Here is a 22,186-nt window from a genome sequence, read left to right as displayed (position 1 = left end):
CCCAATCATAGACAAAAAATAGAGGTGAATTGAATTTGATCCCTCCAATAAAGTTTCATAGATATTAGTCCCAACCTTAATGAAATATGTGAAATTAGTCCATATTTATTTTGTGGCGATTCATGAGTATTAATTATGGATTTAGCAAGCCACAAAATATATTAGCGGCGATTTAGACCACAAAATGCACCGTAATGACTAACTTCACACATATATCATTAATGTTAGGCGACTAAAAGCTATGAATTTTTGGAGGGGCCAAATATTATTAAACCGTATTTTCTAGTTACTAAGAACATATTTAACTATTTATTTTTTATTTTTTAATATAATCATTCAGTTTATCTTTTGTGTTCTAACAATAAACATCCAAACAACATCATAAAAGATCAATAAAACATGAACTTACGCCAGGTGTATATGTTTTAGATCATGAATAAACATTCTACAAGAAGTTTCTGAAAGATAGGAATAATAGAAACTCCCTCACTGTGTTGGTTTTTTACAACTTAGAGTTACACTGTTAGCGATAGGACCAACTACACAATTAGATGGAAAGACCAAGCATTTATGCACCTAAAAGAAGATGCAACATGCACTACAAGCCCAGTATCCACTACACATTGCTTTGTTTGTAAAACTTGGTGTCAAGAACTTGCTTGCCACACATTACACAAACTCCTTTAGTGTAAGCACAGGTGTGGCAGTACTTGTCGTCCTGGTGCACTTGCTGCTTACAAATAAGGCACTTCGTAGTTCCGTAAGGGGTTAAACAATATTAAATCTTAAAAATTTTAAACTCAAACTACAATTATTTTATCCTTATAAATAATTTTTTTAAAAGCAAAAGCTATACTTAATTCAAAGAGATTCGAGATACAAATCTTGTCGACAAAGAGTTAAGTACAACGCCAACAATAAAAGTCAAAGAACAAATTGGACCCTTGCGGTAGGATAACAACGATCTCGCCTAAAAAACAATGAACACAACAAAAAAATGCAAAAAACTAACAAAACCCAACAACATAAAATCAGTATCTCTAAGGTGCTCAACCCAAGTCTTAATTGCCTCCTCGTCTGTTTTAGGAAACATAAGACCACAGATTTCCCCAATCGCTCACACGCTCCCTCCTCTTTTGAAAACGCAATCCAAATTTTGATATTCAGCCAATATATAAAAAATCACATCATTAAGTATTGCATAAGTTGCACCTGGTACATCTCTGTCTTCTGCTATCAAGACAGCCATTTCCTTCTTCTTTCCACGCCTATAAACTTTCTTGGGAAGACCTCTGCCTCTATGAACCGCGAGTTTTGAATCCACCAACTCCACAACAAAGTTCATATACTTCGCACCATTAGGCACCCCTCGTGAAAAAGTATTTATATGAGAAAATACAACATCTAACGACACCTCATAAGGCACAACACACTAAAAGGAGAGACATATATATCGTTGGAACCTCCACTTAACCCATCAACCTTAGGCATGGAAACACCAGCACACTCTAAATTAGACGTACCTGCATCACGCACAATGAGAACAGAGCTAGAATCAACATCATCACAGTTCAAAAAGCCAATGATGAGAATAACTTCCAAAGGAGCCCAAAAAGCATTGTCTTCATCTCAAAATCCTAGAAAATGAGAATTGATTATAATGTCACCTTATATATATTGATGTCATCCCCACGTGCAGAATGTATAATTTGTGTTCCACATATATGCATAATACCATGAATAGATATGCACAATACCATTAATACCATTGGTGATGATGTCTTTAATTTCTTCTAAAGAAACCTTCAATTTTTGTTGTTTTAATAGTGCTATTACACGTACTCTTATTTGTCTCATGCCCAAGATTGATCACCCCAATCATTTTAATTAAGAGTTCAGACCCATTAGTTTGTGCATCGTGCATTATAGAGCAATCCTACACGCTTTGCTATTTTACAGAGAGTTTCAGTTTGATGATGTGATGATTGAAAGAGACTCTTCGCTCGCGGTTGGCTGGGTGAGGCGTAAACAAAATCGACCTTGAAAACAACCACGAGAATTGAATTTTATTGATAGATATATGTTAGAAGTGAACTGTGTAGGGGTTCACATCTTTAGGGAGGAAAATACAGAGGTCGATGTGCTAGCCAAGAGTGGGTGTGATAGAGATATACCTCTTTGGGTCAAGTTGTGAATGAATTACCTTATTGCAGAGTATTTTTTGGGATCTAGTTGTTGCTTTTTTCTTTGGGATTGTTTTAGTTAAGCTTAGTTGCTATGCCAAGTCAAATTTGTGGATTGGTTGATGCATGTTTCTTTACTCTTCATCAAAAGGTCTTTTGCTGATGTGCTCGGGTCTTGGATTATGTTTGGTTGCAGCTGTAATTCGCGACTCTCTGCTGCTTTGGAGAGTTGTGATGTCTCTGATGCAGTTACATGTGACCTATTGTTCTTTGATAGTGGGCACGGAAGGCAATTTGGTCTGTGTTAGTTGCCGGGCATTGTGAGTTGCTAGTGCGTATTTCTCTGCTACTGTTATTGTTGTTTTGTTTTAGTGCTGGAGACCCGGTTTTGCTGGCAGCTGCAGGTCCTCATTCTTTCCATTGAGGCTCCATTGCTGCCTCTGCTTTCCGCTTTGATGACGGTTTTCGCTTGGACTGAGGTGCTCGTGAGGGTCTTTTGGACTGCTGTGTGCGTTTGCTGTTGTTTATGATGAGCTTGTATCACTACTTTGTTTTGCTTACTTTTTTCTCCTATGTACCTGTTGTTTCTTTTCGTTTTATTTCGTGTTGTCGCAATAGTTTGATCTCATTTAGAAGAGAACGTTCCGTATATTGACTTATATTTAGAAAAAGAATTAATAAAAAATATTAAATTAAATACTAGTATTTCTTAAATACATATCCTGTAAAGAGATTAGTATCTTAGTTTCAAAAAAAAAGAGATTAGTATCTTTTTTTTTTTGGTCACTTAAGAGATTAGTATCTTAAACGATGCTTCACTTGTTTTAATGACCCATATCGGAAACCACCATCTATACCCGTCGGAAACAAAAGTAAAAGACATGATTATGCAACTACAATATCCAACTTGTTACGAATTAATTGGTACAATGCCATGAGATCCAACCAAATCTAACCGCGTCATCACCATCATACTCCCACCGGAAAATCCAACCTCTCTTTCTCTCCCTCCTTCATTCTCCTTCACCATCACCATTCATCTCTCTCTCTCTCTCTCTTCATTTTTCACCACTTTCTCTCTCTAACTCTAACCATGACGACGGACCCAATCGAACCACCTTCCACGAGCACCACCACCACCATTCGCCCACGGCGCGAGCCCTTCGAGCACGGTCTCTTACCCATCCCCAAGCTCATCTTCTCCGACCCAACCCAAACCCTAACCACCTTCAAACACAAGCTCCTCCATGACTCGTCGTCCAGCCACCGAGTCGACTCGTCCGCCATCTCCGAGTCGCTCCAGATCCCCCTCGACCACGCTAACCTCCTCCTTGACACCCTCGCTTCCGTCCACCACTCCCCCTCCGACCCTCTGGTTCGGGCCGAGCCAGGACGAAACGACGCAGTCGGTGCTGATGTGCACGATCTGCTCCTGCTCCTCTACATCCAATCTTACAAGAAATTGCTCCCCCGGTCACATAAAGACGCTGCTGCCGCTGTTGCCGACGTTTGGCCTTCCACTTCGGCTTTCGACGGCTACTTGTCCGCTCTCTCCCCACTTCAGGTTAATTCAGTTCTCCATTTCTCGTTTCGATCCTCGCAATGCAATGCAATTCAATGTTGATTACTGTGTTTTTTATTTTATGTGGCATTTGGATCAACATAGGTGGTAGATTTCCCTTTTATGACCAACGAGCTGGTTTCAATTTTATTCCTAGTTTGTTATTTTGAGTTTTGATTATAGAGTTGTTTTGAGCATAAAATAAGCTAAATTCAAGAACACACGAGGACTGTTGATGCTGGAAACTGTTAACATGAACATTTTGGATTCTATGTTTTGCAGCTTGTGCGCAGCAACAGTCGGCGTTTTGTTCCATCGCAGGCTGATGAAGAGGCACACCAGTTATCGTATCTGCAAAAGCACCTTGCTAACATTCTATCTCTTCTAGCGGAGCAGGTGGAAGGGGAAGAAGAAGAATCTCTGGTTTGTTTTATAAATTCCCTTCAATGGATTATTATTATTTTTTTGAAATGGATTATTTTTATTTCTTATGTGATCTTTTGTTTTTTGGTCTGTGGGATCAATTATTTGTAATAAAATGATGTTTGGTGCCATACCATGGATGCCTGGAGAACATAGTTTATTATCACTTGCTAAGTTGTCAATCCATGCGGGATCCCGGGTTCCCATCCCAGCCATGCCCTGGGACTAATTTTCCCATCCCAGCCCTGTTCACTGTCCTGGCCATCCCGGCGAGATCCTGGTGATATAACAGTTTTAAAAAAGTATCCCCCCAAATGTAAACGTTTTGGGTTCTATTTAGGGGTATTTCTAGGTTTTCACAATGGAAAAAGCCCTAGAACTTTGATTTTGTTTGATCTTTCCTTCTCTTCTACCCACTTCGACCCTCTTCTCCTTTGTTCTATCTTTGCACCTTCCCTCTCTTCGACCCTGAACCGGCTTGCAACCAGCATGGTAGGACCTCCGACCTATCTCCGGCGAGTGTCACCTCTGTTCTACCCACTTTGATCCTCTTCTCCTCTGTTCTATCTTATTTTTATCATTGATTTATTACATATATATATGGTATAAGTTATACAAAATATAGAAAAAATTCACTATCCAGGCTACCCCGCTATCCTAGTTTTGAGGCTAGCCGCGACTAGTTGGGAACTGGGATTGACAACATAGATCACTTGTACTATTGTTGTCTAAAACTGTTACATCTACAGTTACAACTCATTTAAAATGATCACATTGCTTTGATAAATTGTATAATTATTACTCTATTATGTGGAGTAGACAGTTATTACTCTATTATGTGCTGGATAGAGCTAATATTGCTGGACTTGAAAATTTGTATTGTCCAGATAGCCAGGCTGATTGTTGCCTCTTCCTTGTTAGGTTTTGAGATGACCTCTGTTTTAGTTTGAAAAGGGCATCTGACATTTATTTTGTGTGGTTTATGCCAACTTATCTTAGTCTAAGTAGTCAATCCCGGCGGGATCCCGCGGGATCCTAGGTTCCCATCCCATCCTGGCCATGCCCTGGGACGGATTTCCCCATCCTGGCCCAGTTCACTGTCCCGGTCATCCGGGCAAAAATCCAGCAGAATCCCAGTGGGGTCCCGCCGGAATAACAGTTTTCCAAAAAATGCCCCCCTTAATGTAAACGTTGGGGGTTTTATTTAGGGTTATTTCCGGGTTTTCACAACGGAAAAACCCCTAGAACTTTGATTTTGTTCGATCTTTTCCTCTTCTAACCACTTCGGCCCTCTTCTCCTTTGTTCTATCTTCACACCTTCCCTCTCTTCAACCCTGAACTGGCCAGCGATCACCACAACAGGACCTCCGACCTTTCTTCTGCAAGCGTCACATCTGTTCTACCTACTTCGACTCTCTTCTCCTCTGTTTTATCATGTATTTATCATTGATTTACTATGTATATATATGGTCTAAATTATACAAAATACAGACAAATATTCACTATCCCGGCCATCCCACTTTCCGGGATCCCGCTATCCCAGTTTTGAGGTTGGCCGCAATGAGCTGGGATCTGGGATTGACAATATAGATCTTAGGTTGATGTTAGTTCTAGTCCCCATTCCTTCGGACTTATTTGTTCAGTTTTAGTTTCTTTCACATGCGTTTGACGATGCGTAAATTATTGGTAATCATTAAGACAGGATATGCTGGAGTTTCAGTAAGAAATATTACCTTTTCTCACCAACACATCATATCATATAGTTAAACATACTACTGCCTAGCACCTTTTCATTAGGGCATGACATGTATTGTCTTAGCAGTGGATTCTGAACATTTTTTCCTTCCTATTGAATTCAATTCTGTAGCAAAACATCGTGCAGTGTTAAAGAAAGATAAGTAAGGAATTTTTTATTTTTTATTTTGCATTTGATTGTAGATTTTTAGTTTTTTTCCTCTTACTGTATTTTAAATTTTAATGTTTTTTATCCTGATCTTTCTCCTATGAGTATTTTGCTTATTGGACTTCTTTCTTTAGGTTTTAACTATGGATAGATTTGAGCACCTTGGGTTTCTAGTTCAGTTTGGTGATAAGGCTGAAGGAAGTTCTTTGAGTCAATCATCTCCTTTTTTTGCAAACTCGGATCCTGACATGCCTGCTGCTCCTGTTCCAGCCGCACAAGTTCATGATTGGCTTTTGCAGAATTTAAATTCTGCTTTGGAACATATTTCTGAAAGGACCTCTGCAAAGGAAAATGGACCAGCCAATGCCACTGATCAGGATGTTGCTATGACTGATGTGTCAACTGTCTCAGCTAAGGTCTCAACAAGTACTAGAGGTCCAAGTTTCATTGAAGGGATCTCTAAATCATCTTATGTCAAACACGCATCTGATATTAAAGGTTCCTCTGTTAAGGTTTGTTTCTGACACGTCTTGTATCCAGATATTTCACATTTTGACCTTTTCAGGTTCAATGTTGCTTGCATTTAGATTTATGGCCTTTGAGTGTACCCTGGACTTAGACGTTTTGACTGTATTAAATTTTCATATATGGTCACGAATAAGTAATAACGAGTTATATTCCAAATATGTGTCTCCTTCTGAATGAGTTGAAGTTCTTCATATTCCAACTTAAGACAATGAAAAATGGCTGATGCTATTGTTTGGGTTTTTATGGGATTTTGTGTGAGAAGTTGAAACTGCTGGACTTTCCCTGTGTTGAAAGTATAAGGTTTAGGTTGTGACTAGTGATGGAGGAAAAGAGAATAGAGACACTGAATAATAAGATATTAGTTGTAATGTGCAATGTGCCAAACACCAACACATATTTAACTATTTACAACCTGTTGTCTTGCGGTTTAAAGGCAAAGGAACAAGAGTCCAGGAGTTATTTCTTAACAATGCATCATTTTCCTCTTTCATGGCTGCATGCGGGTGGGTATGCGCCAAGGCCTGAGAAATAGTTGTAGGTTCCACATGAGTCACCAAAACGGTAGGGTTTAATCTTGGTTTTACAATATCAGCTTTTGCTCTAGTGCTCATAGGGTGAATGTTCTCAGGATGAGTGTTATGATTTGAATTTTGAGATGTAGTTGAATCTGCTGAACTAGAAGAAATTGATGCAACAGAAGTAGTATTGTAAATAGGAGCAGGAGAGGTGTGGTGTTAGACCCTGGGATTTCCAAGCAGGCCCAAATGGCACTTATGAGCCTTTGATCCATCATTCAACCAAGGAATATGGATAGTGTATTCTAGAAGGGGCAAAGTGGGGATTACTAGCAACTACCTAACAGAATAGAGAGAGGAATATGATTGTAATAGGCCATTATATAAGAAGGGAATGGAGAGGTTGAGGGGTCATCTTTGGATCATTGAGTTGTAGAGATGAGTAGGAAGCTCTAAGCTTCCTATAGGAGCTAGGCTCTGTGTCAGATTTGGGATACCATTCCCTCTCTGTATTTCCATTTGCCCATCAAATAAACAATCTGTTCATTTTATTTCTTGCATTTATTTTCAAGGTCCACTGTTAGGAATCTGGGTTCCTAACAAAATGGTCCGACCTACCGGATACGCTTTGCCGGATGATCTTCGCCGGAACCAGCAAACCAAGACCCAGATGGAGGCGAGAGTTGGCGCGATGGCGAATGAGCTCGCGGAGATGTGCACATCGTTGGCTGCAGTGGCACTGGCTGTCAAGGATCTTCCTGCGACGATTGCTGCGATGCTGGAAGCTGCGCCGGAGAAAGATTCAGCGATGGAAGAAGTGATTCCGAACCTCACCTTTGAATCAGAGGGAAGAATTTTGCTGCAAACGAAGGGGCTGAGTACTGGTCTTCGGAAAGAATTACAGAAAATAGGGAAAGGAGCCGAAATTGGTTCCCAATTTGTCGATTTAGGGCTCGAAGGTTCGAGAAATCCAGAATCGGGGAAGAAGGGAAGCAAGATCTTGCTTTTCCCAAGCGAAGGAGCAATTGCAAATGAGGCAGTACCGGAAGCCACCATGCGACCGCCACAAAAACCGCCAGATTCAGATCTGCACACGGCGGCGTACCCAGCGCATGTGGCGGCGAGATTAGAGGCCCACGGCGCACCGGCGGCGGAGGCGCGAGAGGACGCAGCTGTTGGAGGCTCACAACATTTCAATGCTAGAGGTTTGGAACGTCAGGAGCAAATCAAAGCTGGGACTCACCTTTCTCATGGGCCAAGCCCAACTTTCAAACTGGTGGAAGTGGGCCAAGCAAAGGATTGGGCCCAAATGGCAATGAAGACACACGGGCATAACCATGAAGGGAAAACAGAGTCTTTTACCCCTGCGTTAATCTCTGGTTTCCCCATAGTTCAAGCAACAAGTGCTGAATTCAATGAAGGATTCAAAGTTCAAGCAACAAGTGCTGAATTCAATGAAGGATTCTTGACTCCTTCATCATCTTCACTGGCTTCACCATCTTCACCGACGGAATTTGAGGCTGATACATCTTTTTCTTCGCCAATTTCTGATTCGGTGGACATGGATATGGTGCAAGAATCAAGTGTTGAGATTGAAGGCGTGGTCGCTGTAGATTCATCCTCACCGCCATACCTTGATGCCGCTACTCTTGATTCGACTTCTCTTTCATCAATTTGTGATTCACACACGATGCAAGCTTCATCTCTCTCGTTCTTTGCTGACCAAGAACTCGAATTTCCGGAGTGGAAACCAAAGGTTGAGGCTTTCAATTTTGGTACCATCGACAATGGTTTCTCTGATTTCGACAAGGAGGGAACACCTATCGTGAAGGTTGTTGATTCAGACTTTGTGTTGCATTCGCATCTCCTTGTTTCCATTGCTGTAGATGAAAGGGTTTATGAGAAGACCTATGATAACCTGCATTTCTCTTTCTTCGCCGATCGACGTCTTCATGTTCCGCCAGGGAAACCAGCAACAGATCCTTTCATCTTTGGCACTTTCAACAAGGACTTCTTGGACCCTTCTCCATTCTCTGCACTTCAGCCACTTGAGTTTGTCGCGATTCATACTTGTGCTCCTATCAAAGACACACAAGTCATGGAGGCTGGTGGTGAACTATCTTTAAGGACAGAAAGATTTTTCATGAAAAATTTGGTGGTGTATAGTGTTTGTTGTGCAATCGCTAGTTTGTTTTCATCACCAGTTTTAGCAACTGAGTTCTGTCAAGAACAGCTGAGGGTGCAGCCTTGTGGTAAGGAAAGAAGAACCACAGAATATCAGATTGTGACTCTAGTCATTGATTTTTCACCAATAGATAATGGGTTGGTATTGAAGGGAGACTACTTCACAATATGTTTAGAAGATCATATAACTGAGATTGTTCTTCCGCCTTTTCCAATGGATACCTTGAAGATGGAAAAGCATGATGGTGTGTCCCTTAAGGATGTGGAATTTTTCTGGAATACTCGTGTTTCTCACCATTCAATCCCTTGTGAGGTAACTGAGATATCATCCACGGGGAGCGTAATGGAAGCAGTAGATGGTGGTTCAATGCTACTTCAACCACTTTGCATAAACTGGATTTGTCCCCATGATGAAGAAAGTTCGCCCAACACTTTATGCATATGGTACTCTTTCCGGTTGCAACTATGGGATCCGGGTAGAAGCTGTATTGATCACTTGTGTTTTTGTGGCAGAATTGTTCATTGCAGTGGCTGGTATTCTGATGAGGTGACTGAAATGAGGGTTGTGTGCCAACTATCTTTCTATTCTGTTTTTGTTTTTGAGGGATTTGAATGGGTCTTCATCAAGCTCAGGGCTCTTAGAGAAAATTCAGTTGTGACCCGTGATTGTCCCCAGCTGACTGCTCCCTACTATGGCCCTTATCCTATAATTGCAAGGATTGGCGCGGTGGCTTATAGATTACAATTACCTGAAGGAGGCCGCGTGCACCCTGTTTTCCATGCCTCATTGCTTAAAGAAGCAGTTGGAAACAATTCTGTGGAACTACAACTTCTAGATCACTTGACAGGAGAAGAAGTGGCTAGTGTGCATCCTTTTTCAGTAATTACTAGTCGCTTCACTACCAGACAGGAATCTACACTTCCTTAGGTCTGGATCCAATGGCAAGGCAAACCTGCGGATGAACCAACATGGAAGGACACTCTTAACATCAGAAGCCAATTCCCTGTTTTCAACCTTGAGGACAAGGTTGATCTTTCAGCAGGTGGTATTGTTAGACCCTGGGATTTCCAAGCAGGCCCAAATGGCACTTATGAGCCTTTGATCCATCATTCAACCAAGGAATATGGATAGTGTATTCTAGAAGGGGCAAAGTGGGGATTACTAGCAACTACCTAACAGAATAGAGAGAGGAATATGATTGTAATAGGCCATTATATAAGAAGGGAATGGAGAGGTTGAGGGGTCATCTTTGGATCATTGAGTTGTAGAGATGAGTAGGAAGCTCTAAGCTTCCTATAGGAGCTAGGCTCTGTGTCAGATTTGGGATACCATTCCCTCTCTGTATTTCCATTTGCCCATCAAATAAACAATCTGTTCATTTTATTTCTTGCATTTATTTTCAAGGTCCACTGTTAGGAATCTGGGTTCCTAACATGTGGACAGAAACAGAAGTGTTTGAATTTGAATATGTGATTCAACTAGTGATATAGGGTGGGGTTGTGGAACAGACGAACAGTTGAAAGAAGTGGAATAAATGCTGATACATAGCAATTTTTGTTATTTTCATGAGAACAATTTGGTGAAGAAGGGAATAAATAGGATATTGAAATTTAGATTCATGAAAGACATCTTTGGAAATGATTATTTACCCGTTTGAGGTTAGATGTTTATATCCTTTGTGAGAAGTAAAATAGCCTAAGAAGACACAATCTTGAGACCTAAACTGAAGTTTATTAGAATTGTAAGGTCTTAAATGAGGAAAACAAGAACATCAAAAACCCTTAGGAAATTGTAATCAGGCTTGTGTTTGTACAACTCAATGAAAAGGAACTTAAAATTTGATGTGGTGGTTGGTAGTCTATTTATGAGATTGACTGCGGTTTGAAAAGCATGATCCCAATTTAGGTTGTGACTAGTGAAGGAGGAAAAGAGAATAGAGACACTGAATAATAAGATATTAGTTGTAATGTGCAATGTGCAAAACACTAACACAAATTTAACTATTTACAACCTGTTTTCTTGCGGTTTAAAGGCAAAGGAACAAGAGTCCAGGAGTTATTTCTTAACAATGCATCATTTTCCTCTTTCATGGCTGCATGCGGGTGAGTATGCGCCAAGGCCTGAGAAATAGTTGTAGGTTCCACATGAGTCACCAAAACGGTAGGGTTTAATCTTGGTTTTTCAATACCAGCTTTTGCTCTAGTGCTCATAGGGTGAATGTTCACAGGATGAGTGTTATGATTTGAATTTAGAGATGTAGTTGAATCTGCTGAACTAGAAGAAATTGATGCAACAGAAGTAGTATTGTAAATTGCAGCAGGAGAGGTGTGGACAGAAACAGAAGTGTTTGAATTTGAATATGTGATTCAACTAGTGATATAGAGTGGGGTTGTGGAACAGTTGAAAGAAGTGGAATAAATGCTGATACATAGCAATTTTTGTTATTTTCATGAGAACAATTGGGTGAAGAAGGGGATAAATAGGATATTGAAATTTAGATTCATGAAAGACATCTTTGGAAATGATTATTTACCCGTTTGAGGTTAGATGTTTATCTCCTTTGTGAGAAGTAAAATAGCCTAAGAAGACACAATCTTGAGACCTAAACCGAAGTTTATTAGAATTTTAAGGTCTTAAATGAGGAAAACAAGAACATCAAAAACCCTTAGGAAATTGTAATCAGGCTTGTGTTTGTACAACTCAATGAAAAGGAACTTAAAATTTGATGTGGAGGTTGGTAGTCTATTTATGAGATAGACTGCGGTTTGAAAAGCATGATCCCAAAAGTTATGAGCAAGTAGTGTAAGGTCAAGTTCTACAAAATGCCTATGTTTTCATTATATGTGATAGGAACTCAAGGTTAGGGGTTAGTTAGTTAGTTAGACTTAGTGAGTTAGTTAGAATGTTATTGAGGCATGTAGCCTATAAATAACAGACATTAGAGAGCTAGGGGTATCTTTAAGTTCATTTTGGGTTTTGGGGCCTAGGAAGAGGGTGTGGACTCTCTTGAGATTGAGTGTGGACTCTTTCTCTTGTACTCTGCCCTGATTCTCAGTTTGGGAATTAGGGTTTATCATCAATAAAACATCTGGTTCTAACATTGGTATCAGAGCACCGATCTGGTGCCTGAACCACCATTTCTTTGCTGCGCTATGGAAGAAGCAAGGAGCATGGCAAGAATTGCAGAGGAATTGGTGAGGAAAATTCCAATTTTTGGGGGTGATGATGCGTATGACTGGGTACACAGTTTGGAGCGTTTCTTTCTGTTGAAGAAGGTGAGAGAGGAAGACAAGATGCAAGCAACCATGGAGGCCTTAGAAGGAAGGGCTCTTACCTGGTTTCAATGGTGGAACAGTTGTAATCCCAATTCATCATGGGAAGGGTTCAAGATTGCAGTGGTGAGGAGGTTTCAGCCTTCCAAGTCTCAGAATCCATTTGAGTTGCTTCTTTCTCTGAAACAGAACAGAACAGTGGAGGATTATGTGGTGGAATTCGAGAAGTACGTTGGAGCTTTGAGAGGAATTGATCCCGAGTTTGTCACAGGCATCTTCTTGAAAGGATTGAGTAAGGAAATTCAAGCGGAAGTGCGATCAGATGAACTTCATTCTCTTTCTGAGGTTTTTCAGGAAGCAATTCTGATTGAACAAGAAGGGAGAGGGTTGAAGTTGGATTCAGCGGCAGAGAGAAAACGAACCTTTGAAGTAGAGGCGTCGCCGAAGAATCTTGAGACCACGGCGGTGAGGGCGATTCAGGGGGAATCAGAGGTAGAAGCGCCGCAGAAACCAGAGCCTGAGGCGGAGGAGAAAGAACGAGCGGCGGAAGTGATTCAGAAACAAAGTCTTGAAACAGAGGGTGAATCAGAGACAAGAGCGGAGGATGCAAGGCGTTTGGCCACCGAGGCGTTGCGGCAAAAGGAATCGTTCGTGGGTGAGAAGAGGGAAAATTTCCCTGTTTGGCTCCAAATTGACAAATTAGGGTTCCCCGGATCAGGAATTTCTGAATTGGGGGAAAAGAGAACCAAGTTCTGGCCTGGCGGGGAGGAGATGGTGAATCGGCCGCCGGCGAAACCACCTCACATGGCGGAGTTGTGGGTTTCGACGCTGATGGAATTGGTTCGGAAGAAAGCTGACGAGCGAGCGATCTTTCTCATGCGACGGAAGACAGGACGGCCACCGGCGGAACCGCCGTATTGGTGGGGCGATGGCGACCGAGGCTCGGCGCCGGTAGAACTGATGAGTTGTGGGCGGAGGAGCTCGCATGGTTGCATAGCAGGGAAGGGCACGGTTTGGGTTGTCAATGCCAATGGGCCAAGCTCCAATCCCAGTGGGAAGGACACGGGCCTTACGGGATACTGGGCCCAACTTCAGAAAATGATTCAGGGTTTCAATTATGATGCTGGGCACCAACAGTATTGGGCCAAGGAGTGTGACACTACTCCACTTCAGTTTTGTGTGCCGGGACGAAATGTACCTCCCTAGGTGGAATCACTGAATTCTGGGAGTGACACTCTTCTCCCAAGCAAGGTAGTGCTGGAAGTAGCATACAAGAGTCTTCTCCAGAATTTTAGTAGGGCGGTGTGGCCACTTCCACCACCGGTGAAACAGCCAGACTTGAAGGGCAGTGGCAGAATGATCCTCACGTCGATTGATTTGTCGAGTTGTGCTGTGTGGAGCTGGGAAAATACAAACCAAGAGCATAGCGAGCAGGCAATTGGACTTACATATTGGGATAAAATGTTTGACCAAAATTGGCCATGAGTGGGATCCTGGTGTCTTGTTGCAAAAAGCTCAGAGTTATTTGCTGGCAGCTCAAGGAGAAGACAGCAATGGGCACGTAAATGCTTGGTCATGTCAACCTAATGTTTCTGTAGCAGCTGGGTCTCAAAGCTTGGGTCCTCAAAGTGGTGATTTCAATGTTTTGGTTTGGAGGCAAGAACAATATTGGAGATATCAACATCTTGGTGATAGTTGGACATTCACCCAACTTGGGTCACTTGGAGGAGGGTTTATTTTGGGGGCTGATTCAATTACTGCACTACTTGTGAATTTGTTGGCTGGTTGTGGGAAGATGCTTTCCAATACTTACAGGGCTGGAGTTTGGTGCTTTCGGCAGTGGGATCCAGGTGGAAGCTGTGATTATTGTCACTTTTGCATAGTAGGCATCCTTGTTCACTGTTCTAGTTTTCTTTTTGTTCCTCACCTTGAGGACAAGGTGAATTTTCAGGGGGGAGTATTGATAGGAACTCAAGGTTAGGGGTTAGTTAGTTAGTTAGACTTAGTGAGTTAGTTAGAATGTTATTGAGGCATGTAGCCTATAAATAACAGACATTAGAGAGCTAGGGGTATCTTTTAGTTCATTTTGGGTTTTGGGGCCTAGGAAGAGGGTGTGGACTCTCTTGAGATTGAGTGTGGACTCTTTCTCTTGTACTCTGCCCTGATTCTCAGTTTGGGAATTAGGGTTTATCATCAATAAAACATCTGGTTCTAACATTGGTGGGATGTTAGGACCCCATTGCAAGGTATGGGACTTGAGTCCCACATTGGAAGTATGGGATTCTAATGTGGGGTTTATAAGGCCTTGGGCTCTCCAACTACAACAGCTAGCTTTTGTGGTGTGGTTCTCCCAAGGTTCTTATCAATATGACACAATTTGTACAGTGCGTATTAGGGCAAATTAATCTATGTTTAACCCCGTGATCATTAAGAACTTTGGTAAAGGGTTTACTTAAACTCCGTACCCCAATCAGATTGTAAAGCTTTAATAGGAGTATTAAATTGCAATTCAAATGTTAGATATTCTTAGATATTTTGTAGATAAGTGCTAGTTATTTTATATAGATAAAGTATGATATCTTATCATTATTATTATTAGGTAACACAGTTTCATGTAAACAGCAAATGCTATGCTATTATTATATATAATAATCTCTGTTGTATACTTTAACACATGGATCAAGTCTAATATTGTCTCTCAGTTCCTTATATGGTATCAGAGCCTGACGAGAGGCCATCATAATCTGTCGTCACACCTGATGGACCCATTGGCAATTGGTGCATATCTTTTTTAGGAAACTGTGTTTCCTTTCCGATTTTCAGCTCTTCCCGTTGTCGTGTCTCATTCCGACAGTTTTTCCAAGTCCTCTTCCTGTCATGCTTCGAGCCCGTTTGGTGGTCAGGATAAGGAGACAGGATATGATAGTGTTATCATATTCTGCAGCAATGTGTGCAGTGATGATAGGCTCAATTTGCTTCTTCCAAAGCAGAAAACTTCTCTGTGACTAAGGCTGGTAAAGAGAAAATAGGTGTTGGAGGAGGGCGGTGGTTGATGGGAGATGCTCACACATGCTCTTGCTGCGACAGAGAGTGCTGCTTAGCATGTAGTGAAGAAGGCTTCGCTTTTGCCCTGGCCTGTAGATATGAAATGATACAAGGCTATGCCTATATGTATTTATAGCCCGAAACAGAAGTAACTAACTATAACAGCTTGATTCAGCGGCACAACTACTAACCTCTCCTAACTAACTAACTATCTATAACAGCTTTGCATAACAAACTATGTCAGCTGTCATACCTAACTAAATAGAAAACTAATAGTACAAGATGCTATCATTAATAACAGAAAATACAATAGAATAAAATGCAAAATCATCTAATATCTCCTATGTTGTTTCTGCAATGAAATTAGCTTCAAGACTTCTAATTTATGGAAAATCATTATTTCAAAAGTAGTCAAGTTGTTGGTCAGGCTCTTTTTAGCTGTTTCAGCAATTTTTTTCCATCTTAGTTGTAGACATGTATTGTCAAATAATTTCAGCATTAAAATTGATATACATATGTATGTAAGTCTGTGTGTGTGGCTTTGGTTCAGTTTTATTTCCTGTCTTATACGAGATATCATGTTCTGTATTTATATTCTTTTCTATATAGATTACACTTTCTTGTGCTTATTATTTTTACATTCACAATGTTTATCAGAGTATGTTTTAGGCAAATAAATTTTTTACTGGACTTGCACCTAACAGCTTAAGCTTTTATTATAGTTAGTGTTTGAGGTTTTTTTACTTTAGTGTTCTTGCAGTCTATGTTCTTTTTCTGATCTTAGTCAGCAACTTCACATCACATGCCTTGGATTTGAAATGTCTTGTGAGATTACTGTGGAAGGTGGCATATTATAGTTGTGTTTGGTCATTGCAGGTTCTAAATTGCCAAGAATCTACCATCTACGTCTTAGCGCCTTTGAGATATGCCACTGTCTATGGATGCTCAGATGCTACAATAGTTATAGGAGCAGTTGGCAAGGTAAATAGTAACTGCATTCTCCTTCTAGGAAGAGCATAATTTATCTAATAATGTATTAGAACATATGTGGATATTGTGTTCTCATCCTATGTGGTAAAGTGAAATACAAAAAATATTAAACTGATATAAAAATTGTCCAGCTGGCATCAAGTTTATGAGATTTTCTTAGGTTATTAAAATCCTAAAAGGTAAGATGTAGAGGAGTGCAGCTAGCTACTATTCAATAGTGTATTTACTAATATTACCTGGACTATAATTAACGTCTGTCTTATTGTATGACCAATATCTAAAAGATGTTTTTTGCTTCCATTTTATAGCATGGGCTGTGCGGCCACGCCCCCTGCCTGTTCGGTAGTAATAAGATATTCATAAGGAAATATACATTCTTCTTTTAAGAGCGTAAGAAGTACATAGCTTTTACTCTCCTTTTTCACATTTATGTGCATACTATTGTAGAGGAATCAGCTTTTTGGAGTTGGATTCGCTCCCAATCATTTTAAGGAGCTACTTTAAAATTATACAATAACAAGTTAACAACTATCTTTTCTCAGTAGGTTGGTTCGGCTGCATGGATCGAATGTTGCCAGTTACTTTCAAAAGTTATTAACACTACTTACTCATCATACAGAAGCCATTACTGATCTTCTGCATATTAGATCTTCCAATTCTACCTCGTATTTTTGTATCCGACTAAACTTCTAAATTCTATCACCTTGTCAAAATTTTTTGCAATTATCAAGATCCATGGTACAGAATGGAAGAAATCCACTTACTCTGATCGTATAAACTGGAACCTCATTTGCTTGATCAAAGAAATTTGCAATTATCAAGATCCATGGTCAGCCGTAGTGTATATATGTACCCCAAACATGTGTTTTTCCCTCTCCTTGTCTAGAGTCTGCGAATTTCTTGACACCCTCTGTCCGATAATTAAATTGAAGTGTAAATTTTGTGTAGCTCTCAACATGCCTTATCAACTATGCACAGCAGTACCATCCGAAAGAAAATAACTATTCATAAGTTAACTACACCATTGGGCAGTTTTCTTTCACACACATTACTATTAGTAAGAGTTGTCATAATTTAATGGTTGTATTTATGGGCCTTTCTGACAAGTTACATCCGTTTGAGCCTCAGTCTGTATTCTTATCCCCTCCAGACAAACAATCTCACCTTTATATATAATTTTGAATCATTTGTCTAAATCTGAACAACTATGCCGTTGAAACCAGCAACAATTATGTTTGACATCATGTAAGCTGCATCTTACTATAAAATTTTGTTGGCGCAATATCTTTACAGAAATGGTTTCCAAAATATGAAGATAGAAGGTTTGTTTAAATATGTAAATTAGTTAATAAATGAAATAGTTACATGTCATGGACTTATGTCTTTATTTTCTTTCTTTTTATTCAAATAAATTCTCTGCCATACTAGTATGCTTAGCTGTTTTATTGACTGTTTAGAACATATTCAATTAAAAAGTTGAGTTTCTGTATTGGAATCCTGGAGTGCTGTAACTGTTGTTTATCTCGCTCTGTTCTGCCTACAATGAGTTTTAGAGTAGCTTATGCTATGATTGAAGTTGTTCTTCACTTGTTTTTGGTATGACAGGCTGTAAGAGTAGAGCACTGTGAGCGAGTTCATGTGATTGTGGCTGCAAAACGTATATGTATTGCCAACTGCCGTGAATGTATTTTCTTTTTGGGGGTGAATCAGCAACCTCTTATTGTTGGTGATAACCATAAACTTCAGGTGAGAATCTTCACTCTGTTCCTTCTGTTTCTACGTTATAATTGCAATTTTAGAACATTCCCATGAAAACAAGATCAGAGATAGAATCAGGATTGCTTATGGAAGGAAAGATTATAAAATTGTACAATCCTATTGCAATCTTGATTCTTGAGTGAAAACAGTGCTTAGGAGAGGCTGACCCATCTAATGCCACACACTACTATTCTGCCCACCCTCCCTCTCCATCTCTTCTTTGAATCATTTTCTATTCCTCATTACTAAAGTCCTACTCCTACCTACTATGTGCATGCTGGTTACAACTTAAATTCCAATCTTAACCCTTGTTCACATCATTTAACCTTGGTAATTCTATGAGGCCTAACATGATATACTGTGGTTAATATAAGGAGCGTAGAAAATAACAGAGTTAACTGCTGGATTAAGCTTGAAGTGATGAAATGGATAAAGTCTTGAAAGATTAGTAAATTTGATTGTCTGTAACAGCAAGCTTTTAACTTTATGTTAAACATCTAGTAATAATTTTACTAATTCGTCTTTTTTATCACTGCAAATTTGGATATTTGGTCTTATGGCTTCTTTTAAAAAGCCTTCCTTTCCATCCACATTTCTGCAGTGGTGCTTCTCGTGATGGTATTCACTTCTAATAAGGGCGTCCACATTTTCTCTGAAGTCCTCACTCTTCCATGCTGAACTTATTAATTGAAATTATTCTCTCTCGTAACTTATCAGGTAGCACCATATAATACATTTTACCCCCAGTTGGAGGAGCACATAAATGAAGTTGGAATTCAGCCCGCAGTGAACAGATGGGATGAACTTCTGGCATTGGGGATGCTTGATCCTCATGATTCATTATCTCATTCAGCAGGTGTTTCTGATGTTCAAGCTGAGTCTGCTACGCAGCTGGACCCTGATCAGTTCACGAATTTTGTGGTATGACTTTTTTCTATTATACTGATTACCGACTTATTAGGAAAAGTGTAGATTTTGTATGTTTAAAGTTAATTGATTTTGATATGTTCACGCATTGCTTTGTATCTTGTGAGTTGTGACTGTGTTCTCTAAATGTTTGGGAGGAAGAGCTGTTAGGATGTATCTCTCTGGTCTATTTTAGGCAATTTTTCATAAAAGAAAATGTTTTTTTATTCTGTATCATCAAATTAGAAATCATTTTATTTTTCGACTTCCCATAAAGTTATTTTCCTTCTATATTTTTCATTTGCAGATTCCAGACTGGATTGCTGGAGATTCCACCGTAACTGCCAAAAACAACCCATTTACATTACCAGATGTGTATGTGGCTTCACAGCATAGAAATGTATGTCGATGAAGTTATTTTTGGAATATTTTAATTGTTTAATGTTTTGATTTGGATTAATTGAAGAAAATTGTATGCTCTCTTCAGCAAAAAAACTTAGGGGAGATAAGGAAATTATTACAAGAAGCTTCTTTAGAAGAGAGCCGTAAACGAGAATTCTCATCTGCGCTTCATGTGTACTTCAAGGACTGGTTATATGGTAACTCTCTGTCCTTTATTTATTCAAATATATTTGACTCCCACGTTTACAAGGAATTCTATTATTGGTACCATAGAAGATAGTATGGATGTTGTTTTGAATTTCATTTCATTTATTCCAAGGATCTAAATATTAAGAAGTTTAAATATAGCTGAAAATGGCATTGATTGTTACTGAGAAAAAATATCTTGTGGTTGTGGATTCAGTATGCTAAGAGAACATTTACTAGTGTAAGATTTAATCTTGGAAGAACTGGCTGCTCTAACTTATTTTATCACTAGAAATGGTAAACAGATTATGCTAATTACTTATTTTTTTTTTTGCTGGCAGCTTCTGGGAACATTCGTCAACTGTATTGTCTACAAGGTGATTAATCTCTCGCCGACGATAGTATGGCGTTGTTAATGACAGTAAAGGGCTTAGGTTTCTGATTTCTTTTCGACACTTCAACTCGGCTTGCCAAATCTATTGGCTCCGCAAGGAGATGGGATCAGCTGACGTGAATCATGATCCCCACCTATTTATGCGGCTACATCACTGCACAGAATGGAATGAAAATTTCATCCGTAATCTGATTGTAATTTTTTTTTGTGAAATAATTACTGTAATATTTTTTAGTCTAAATTAATGGCCTTTTTGTTATAGAAGAAAAATTCACTGTCCCAAGTTTTTTTTTTTGGTCGAAACTGTCCCAAGTTGTCCACTGCTTGATTGATTTATTTATTGGGTTTTCACTTTAAACAATCCTCGTAGGACAGAAACCCATGACTGAATTTTTTGGGCTTTCAGGGTCACAACTTACAAGCAACTCAACCTGTCCTGTCAAATGTCAAGAATAATATTTGACCAAAAAAAATGTCAAGAATAATAAAAATTTTGTTTTATTTTTACGGAAGGCAACACAACATACATTGGAAGCATGATTAACAACCACCAACACATTCAAAAATGCGCTTTAATGTCCATTTGATACAATTGAAAATCCAAGGAGCACGTATAAGCTATCAAAAGTCTAATAGTTTCAACTATAGCAACGGTTGCAAAATTTCATCAAAATCTATAACTTCATCAAATTCTTGTGCTACCAACCTTACTTTATTTTTAACAATTATACTATTTTCATCTAGCTTGTTCCTAAACATCCCATTTTGTTCCCATAACAGATTTATTACTACTCCTTTCAAAATTATGTAAAATATTACTCTTAATTTCTAAACATTTTCCAAGTGAATCTCGAGTAATCGTCAACTATAACAAGAGCATAGTAATTACCACCGATACTTTGTGTCTTTAAAAGACCATACAAATCCATGTGTAACAATTGTAAAGGCCTACTTGTAGATACGACATGCTTGAGATTAAACGATACTTTAGTTTGTTTATCTTTTTAACATGCATCAAACAACTTGTCTTTAAAAAAATTTAAGCTTAGGTAAACCAGCTACTAGCTCATGCTTAATCAATTTGTTCAAATGATTCATATAAATATGAACTATACGTCTATGGAACAACCAAACATCATCATTAGTACTTACTAGGCATTTAACATTTAGAGACTTATTATCAAGACACATCATGACTATATTTTTAACTCTCTTACCTACCAACTTTATTTCATTATTGGCTATATCTTTCAGAATTCAATTCAAGTAAGCCATTGTAACTTAATTGACTAATACTAAATTATCGGCCCAACACTAAATGAGGTCTAAAGCAAAATTTTAAAGTGAAGTCTTTTTACCTAAAAAAATATTTCTTTATTAAAACTTTTTACGTAAAAGAGCTTTTTAAGATTCAAAATCATTTATTAAATTATCATAATCAATTTGATTTAGCATGTATTTTTCAATCGATAATAAAGTTAATCCATTTAATCGTTGTTAGGACATGGTTGATCTAAGATAAGATCTTATTAATTTTAATTTTGAAAAACTTCTCTCTACCGAAGAAACGGTTACATAAATTGTTAACATTATTCTATAAAAAATAAAAGCATTTGGAAAAGAATCAGGTCTAATAATATAATTAAGTATGTTAAAAAGACAATTGGACTTATCACATGGATGAGATACAATTTTTACTTGGTAAATATTTTTATTTGAGACCTTCTTTACAAAAAGACTATTGAACTTATCACATGAATGAGAGACTTTTTCACTTTGTAAATTTTTTTTGGACCTAAAGTCTTTGCTTGGGCGACATGGGACTTGAGTCGGCCCTGACTCTATGTTCCCAGTCGTAGATAAATTCTCACATCCACAAAATTAATGGGTATCCTCTTAACCTCTTTATCTATAAATGACATAAAAAGTGAGAAT

At 39.0% G+C, this 22,186-nt stretch overlaps 1 protein-coding gene across 1 annotated transcript; it reads left to right on the top strand.

Annotated features, from left to right (window-relative positions):
* The first annotated feature begins 3,021 nt into the window (after window positions 1–3,021).
* LOC130716610 (uncharacterized) lies at window positions 3,022–20,612 on the top strand. The gene is made up of 9 exons (XM_057566583.1): window positions 3,022–3,747; window positions 4,027–4,167; window positions 6,205–6,582; window positions 16,492–16,596; window positions 18,211–18,351; window positions 19,081–19,284; window positions 19,577–19,669; window positions 19,757–19,868; window positions 20,199–20,612. The coding sequence occupies exons 1-9, from the start codon at window positions 3,277–3,279 to the stop codon at window positions 20,240–20,242; spliced, it is 1,689 nt and encodes a 562-aa protein (XP_057422566.1). The 5' UTR covers window positions 3,022–3,276; the 3' UTR covers window positions 20,243–20,612.
* Window positions 20,613–22,186: the final 1,574 nt, after the last annotated feature.

The sequence above is a fragment of the Lotus japonicus genome, chromosome 5, assembly GCF_012489685.1.
Source record: "Lotus japonicus ecotype B-129 chromosome 5, LjGifu_v1.2".
NCBI classification, from domain to species: Eukaryota; Viridiplantae; Streptophyta; class Magnoliopsida; order Fabales; family Fabaceae; genus Lotus; species Lotus japonicus.
Note: the sequence above shows the minus strand (reverse complement) of the source record. Positions and strands in the feature narration are given on the sequence as shown.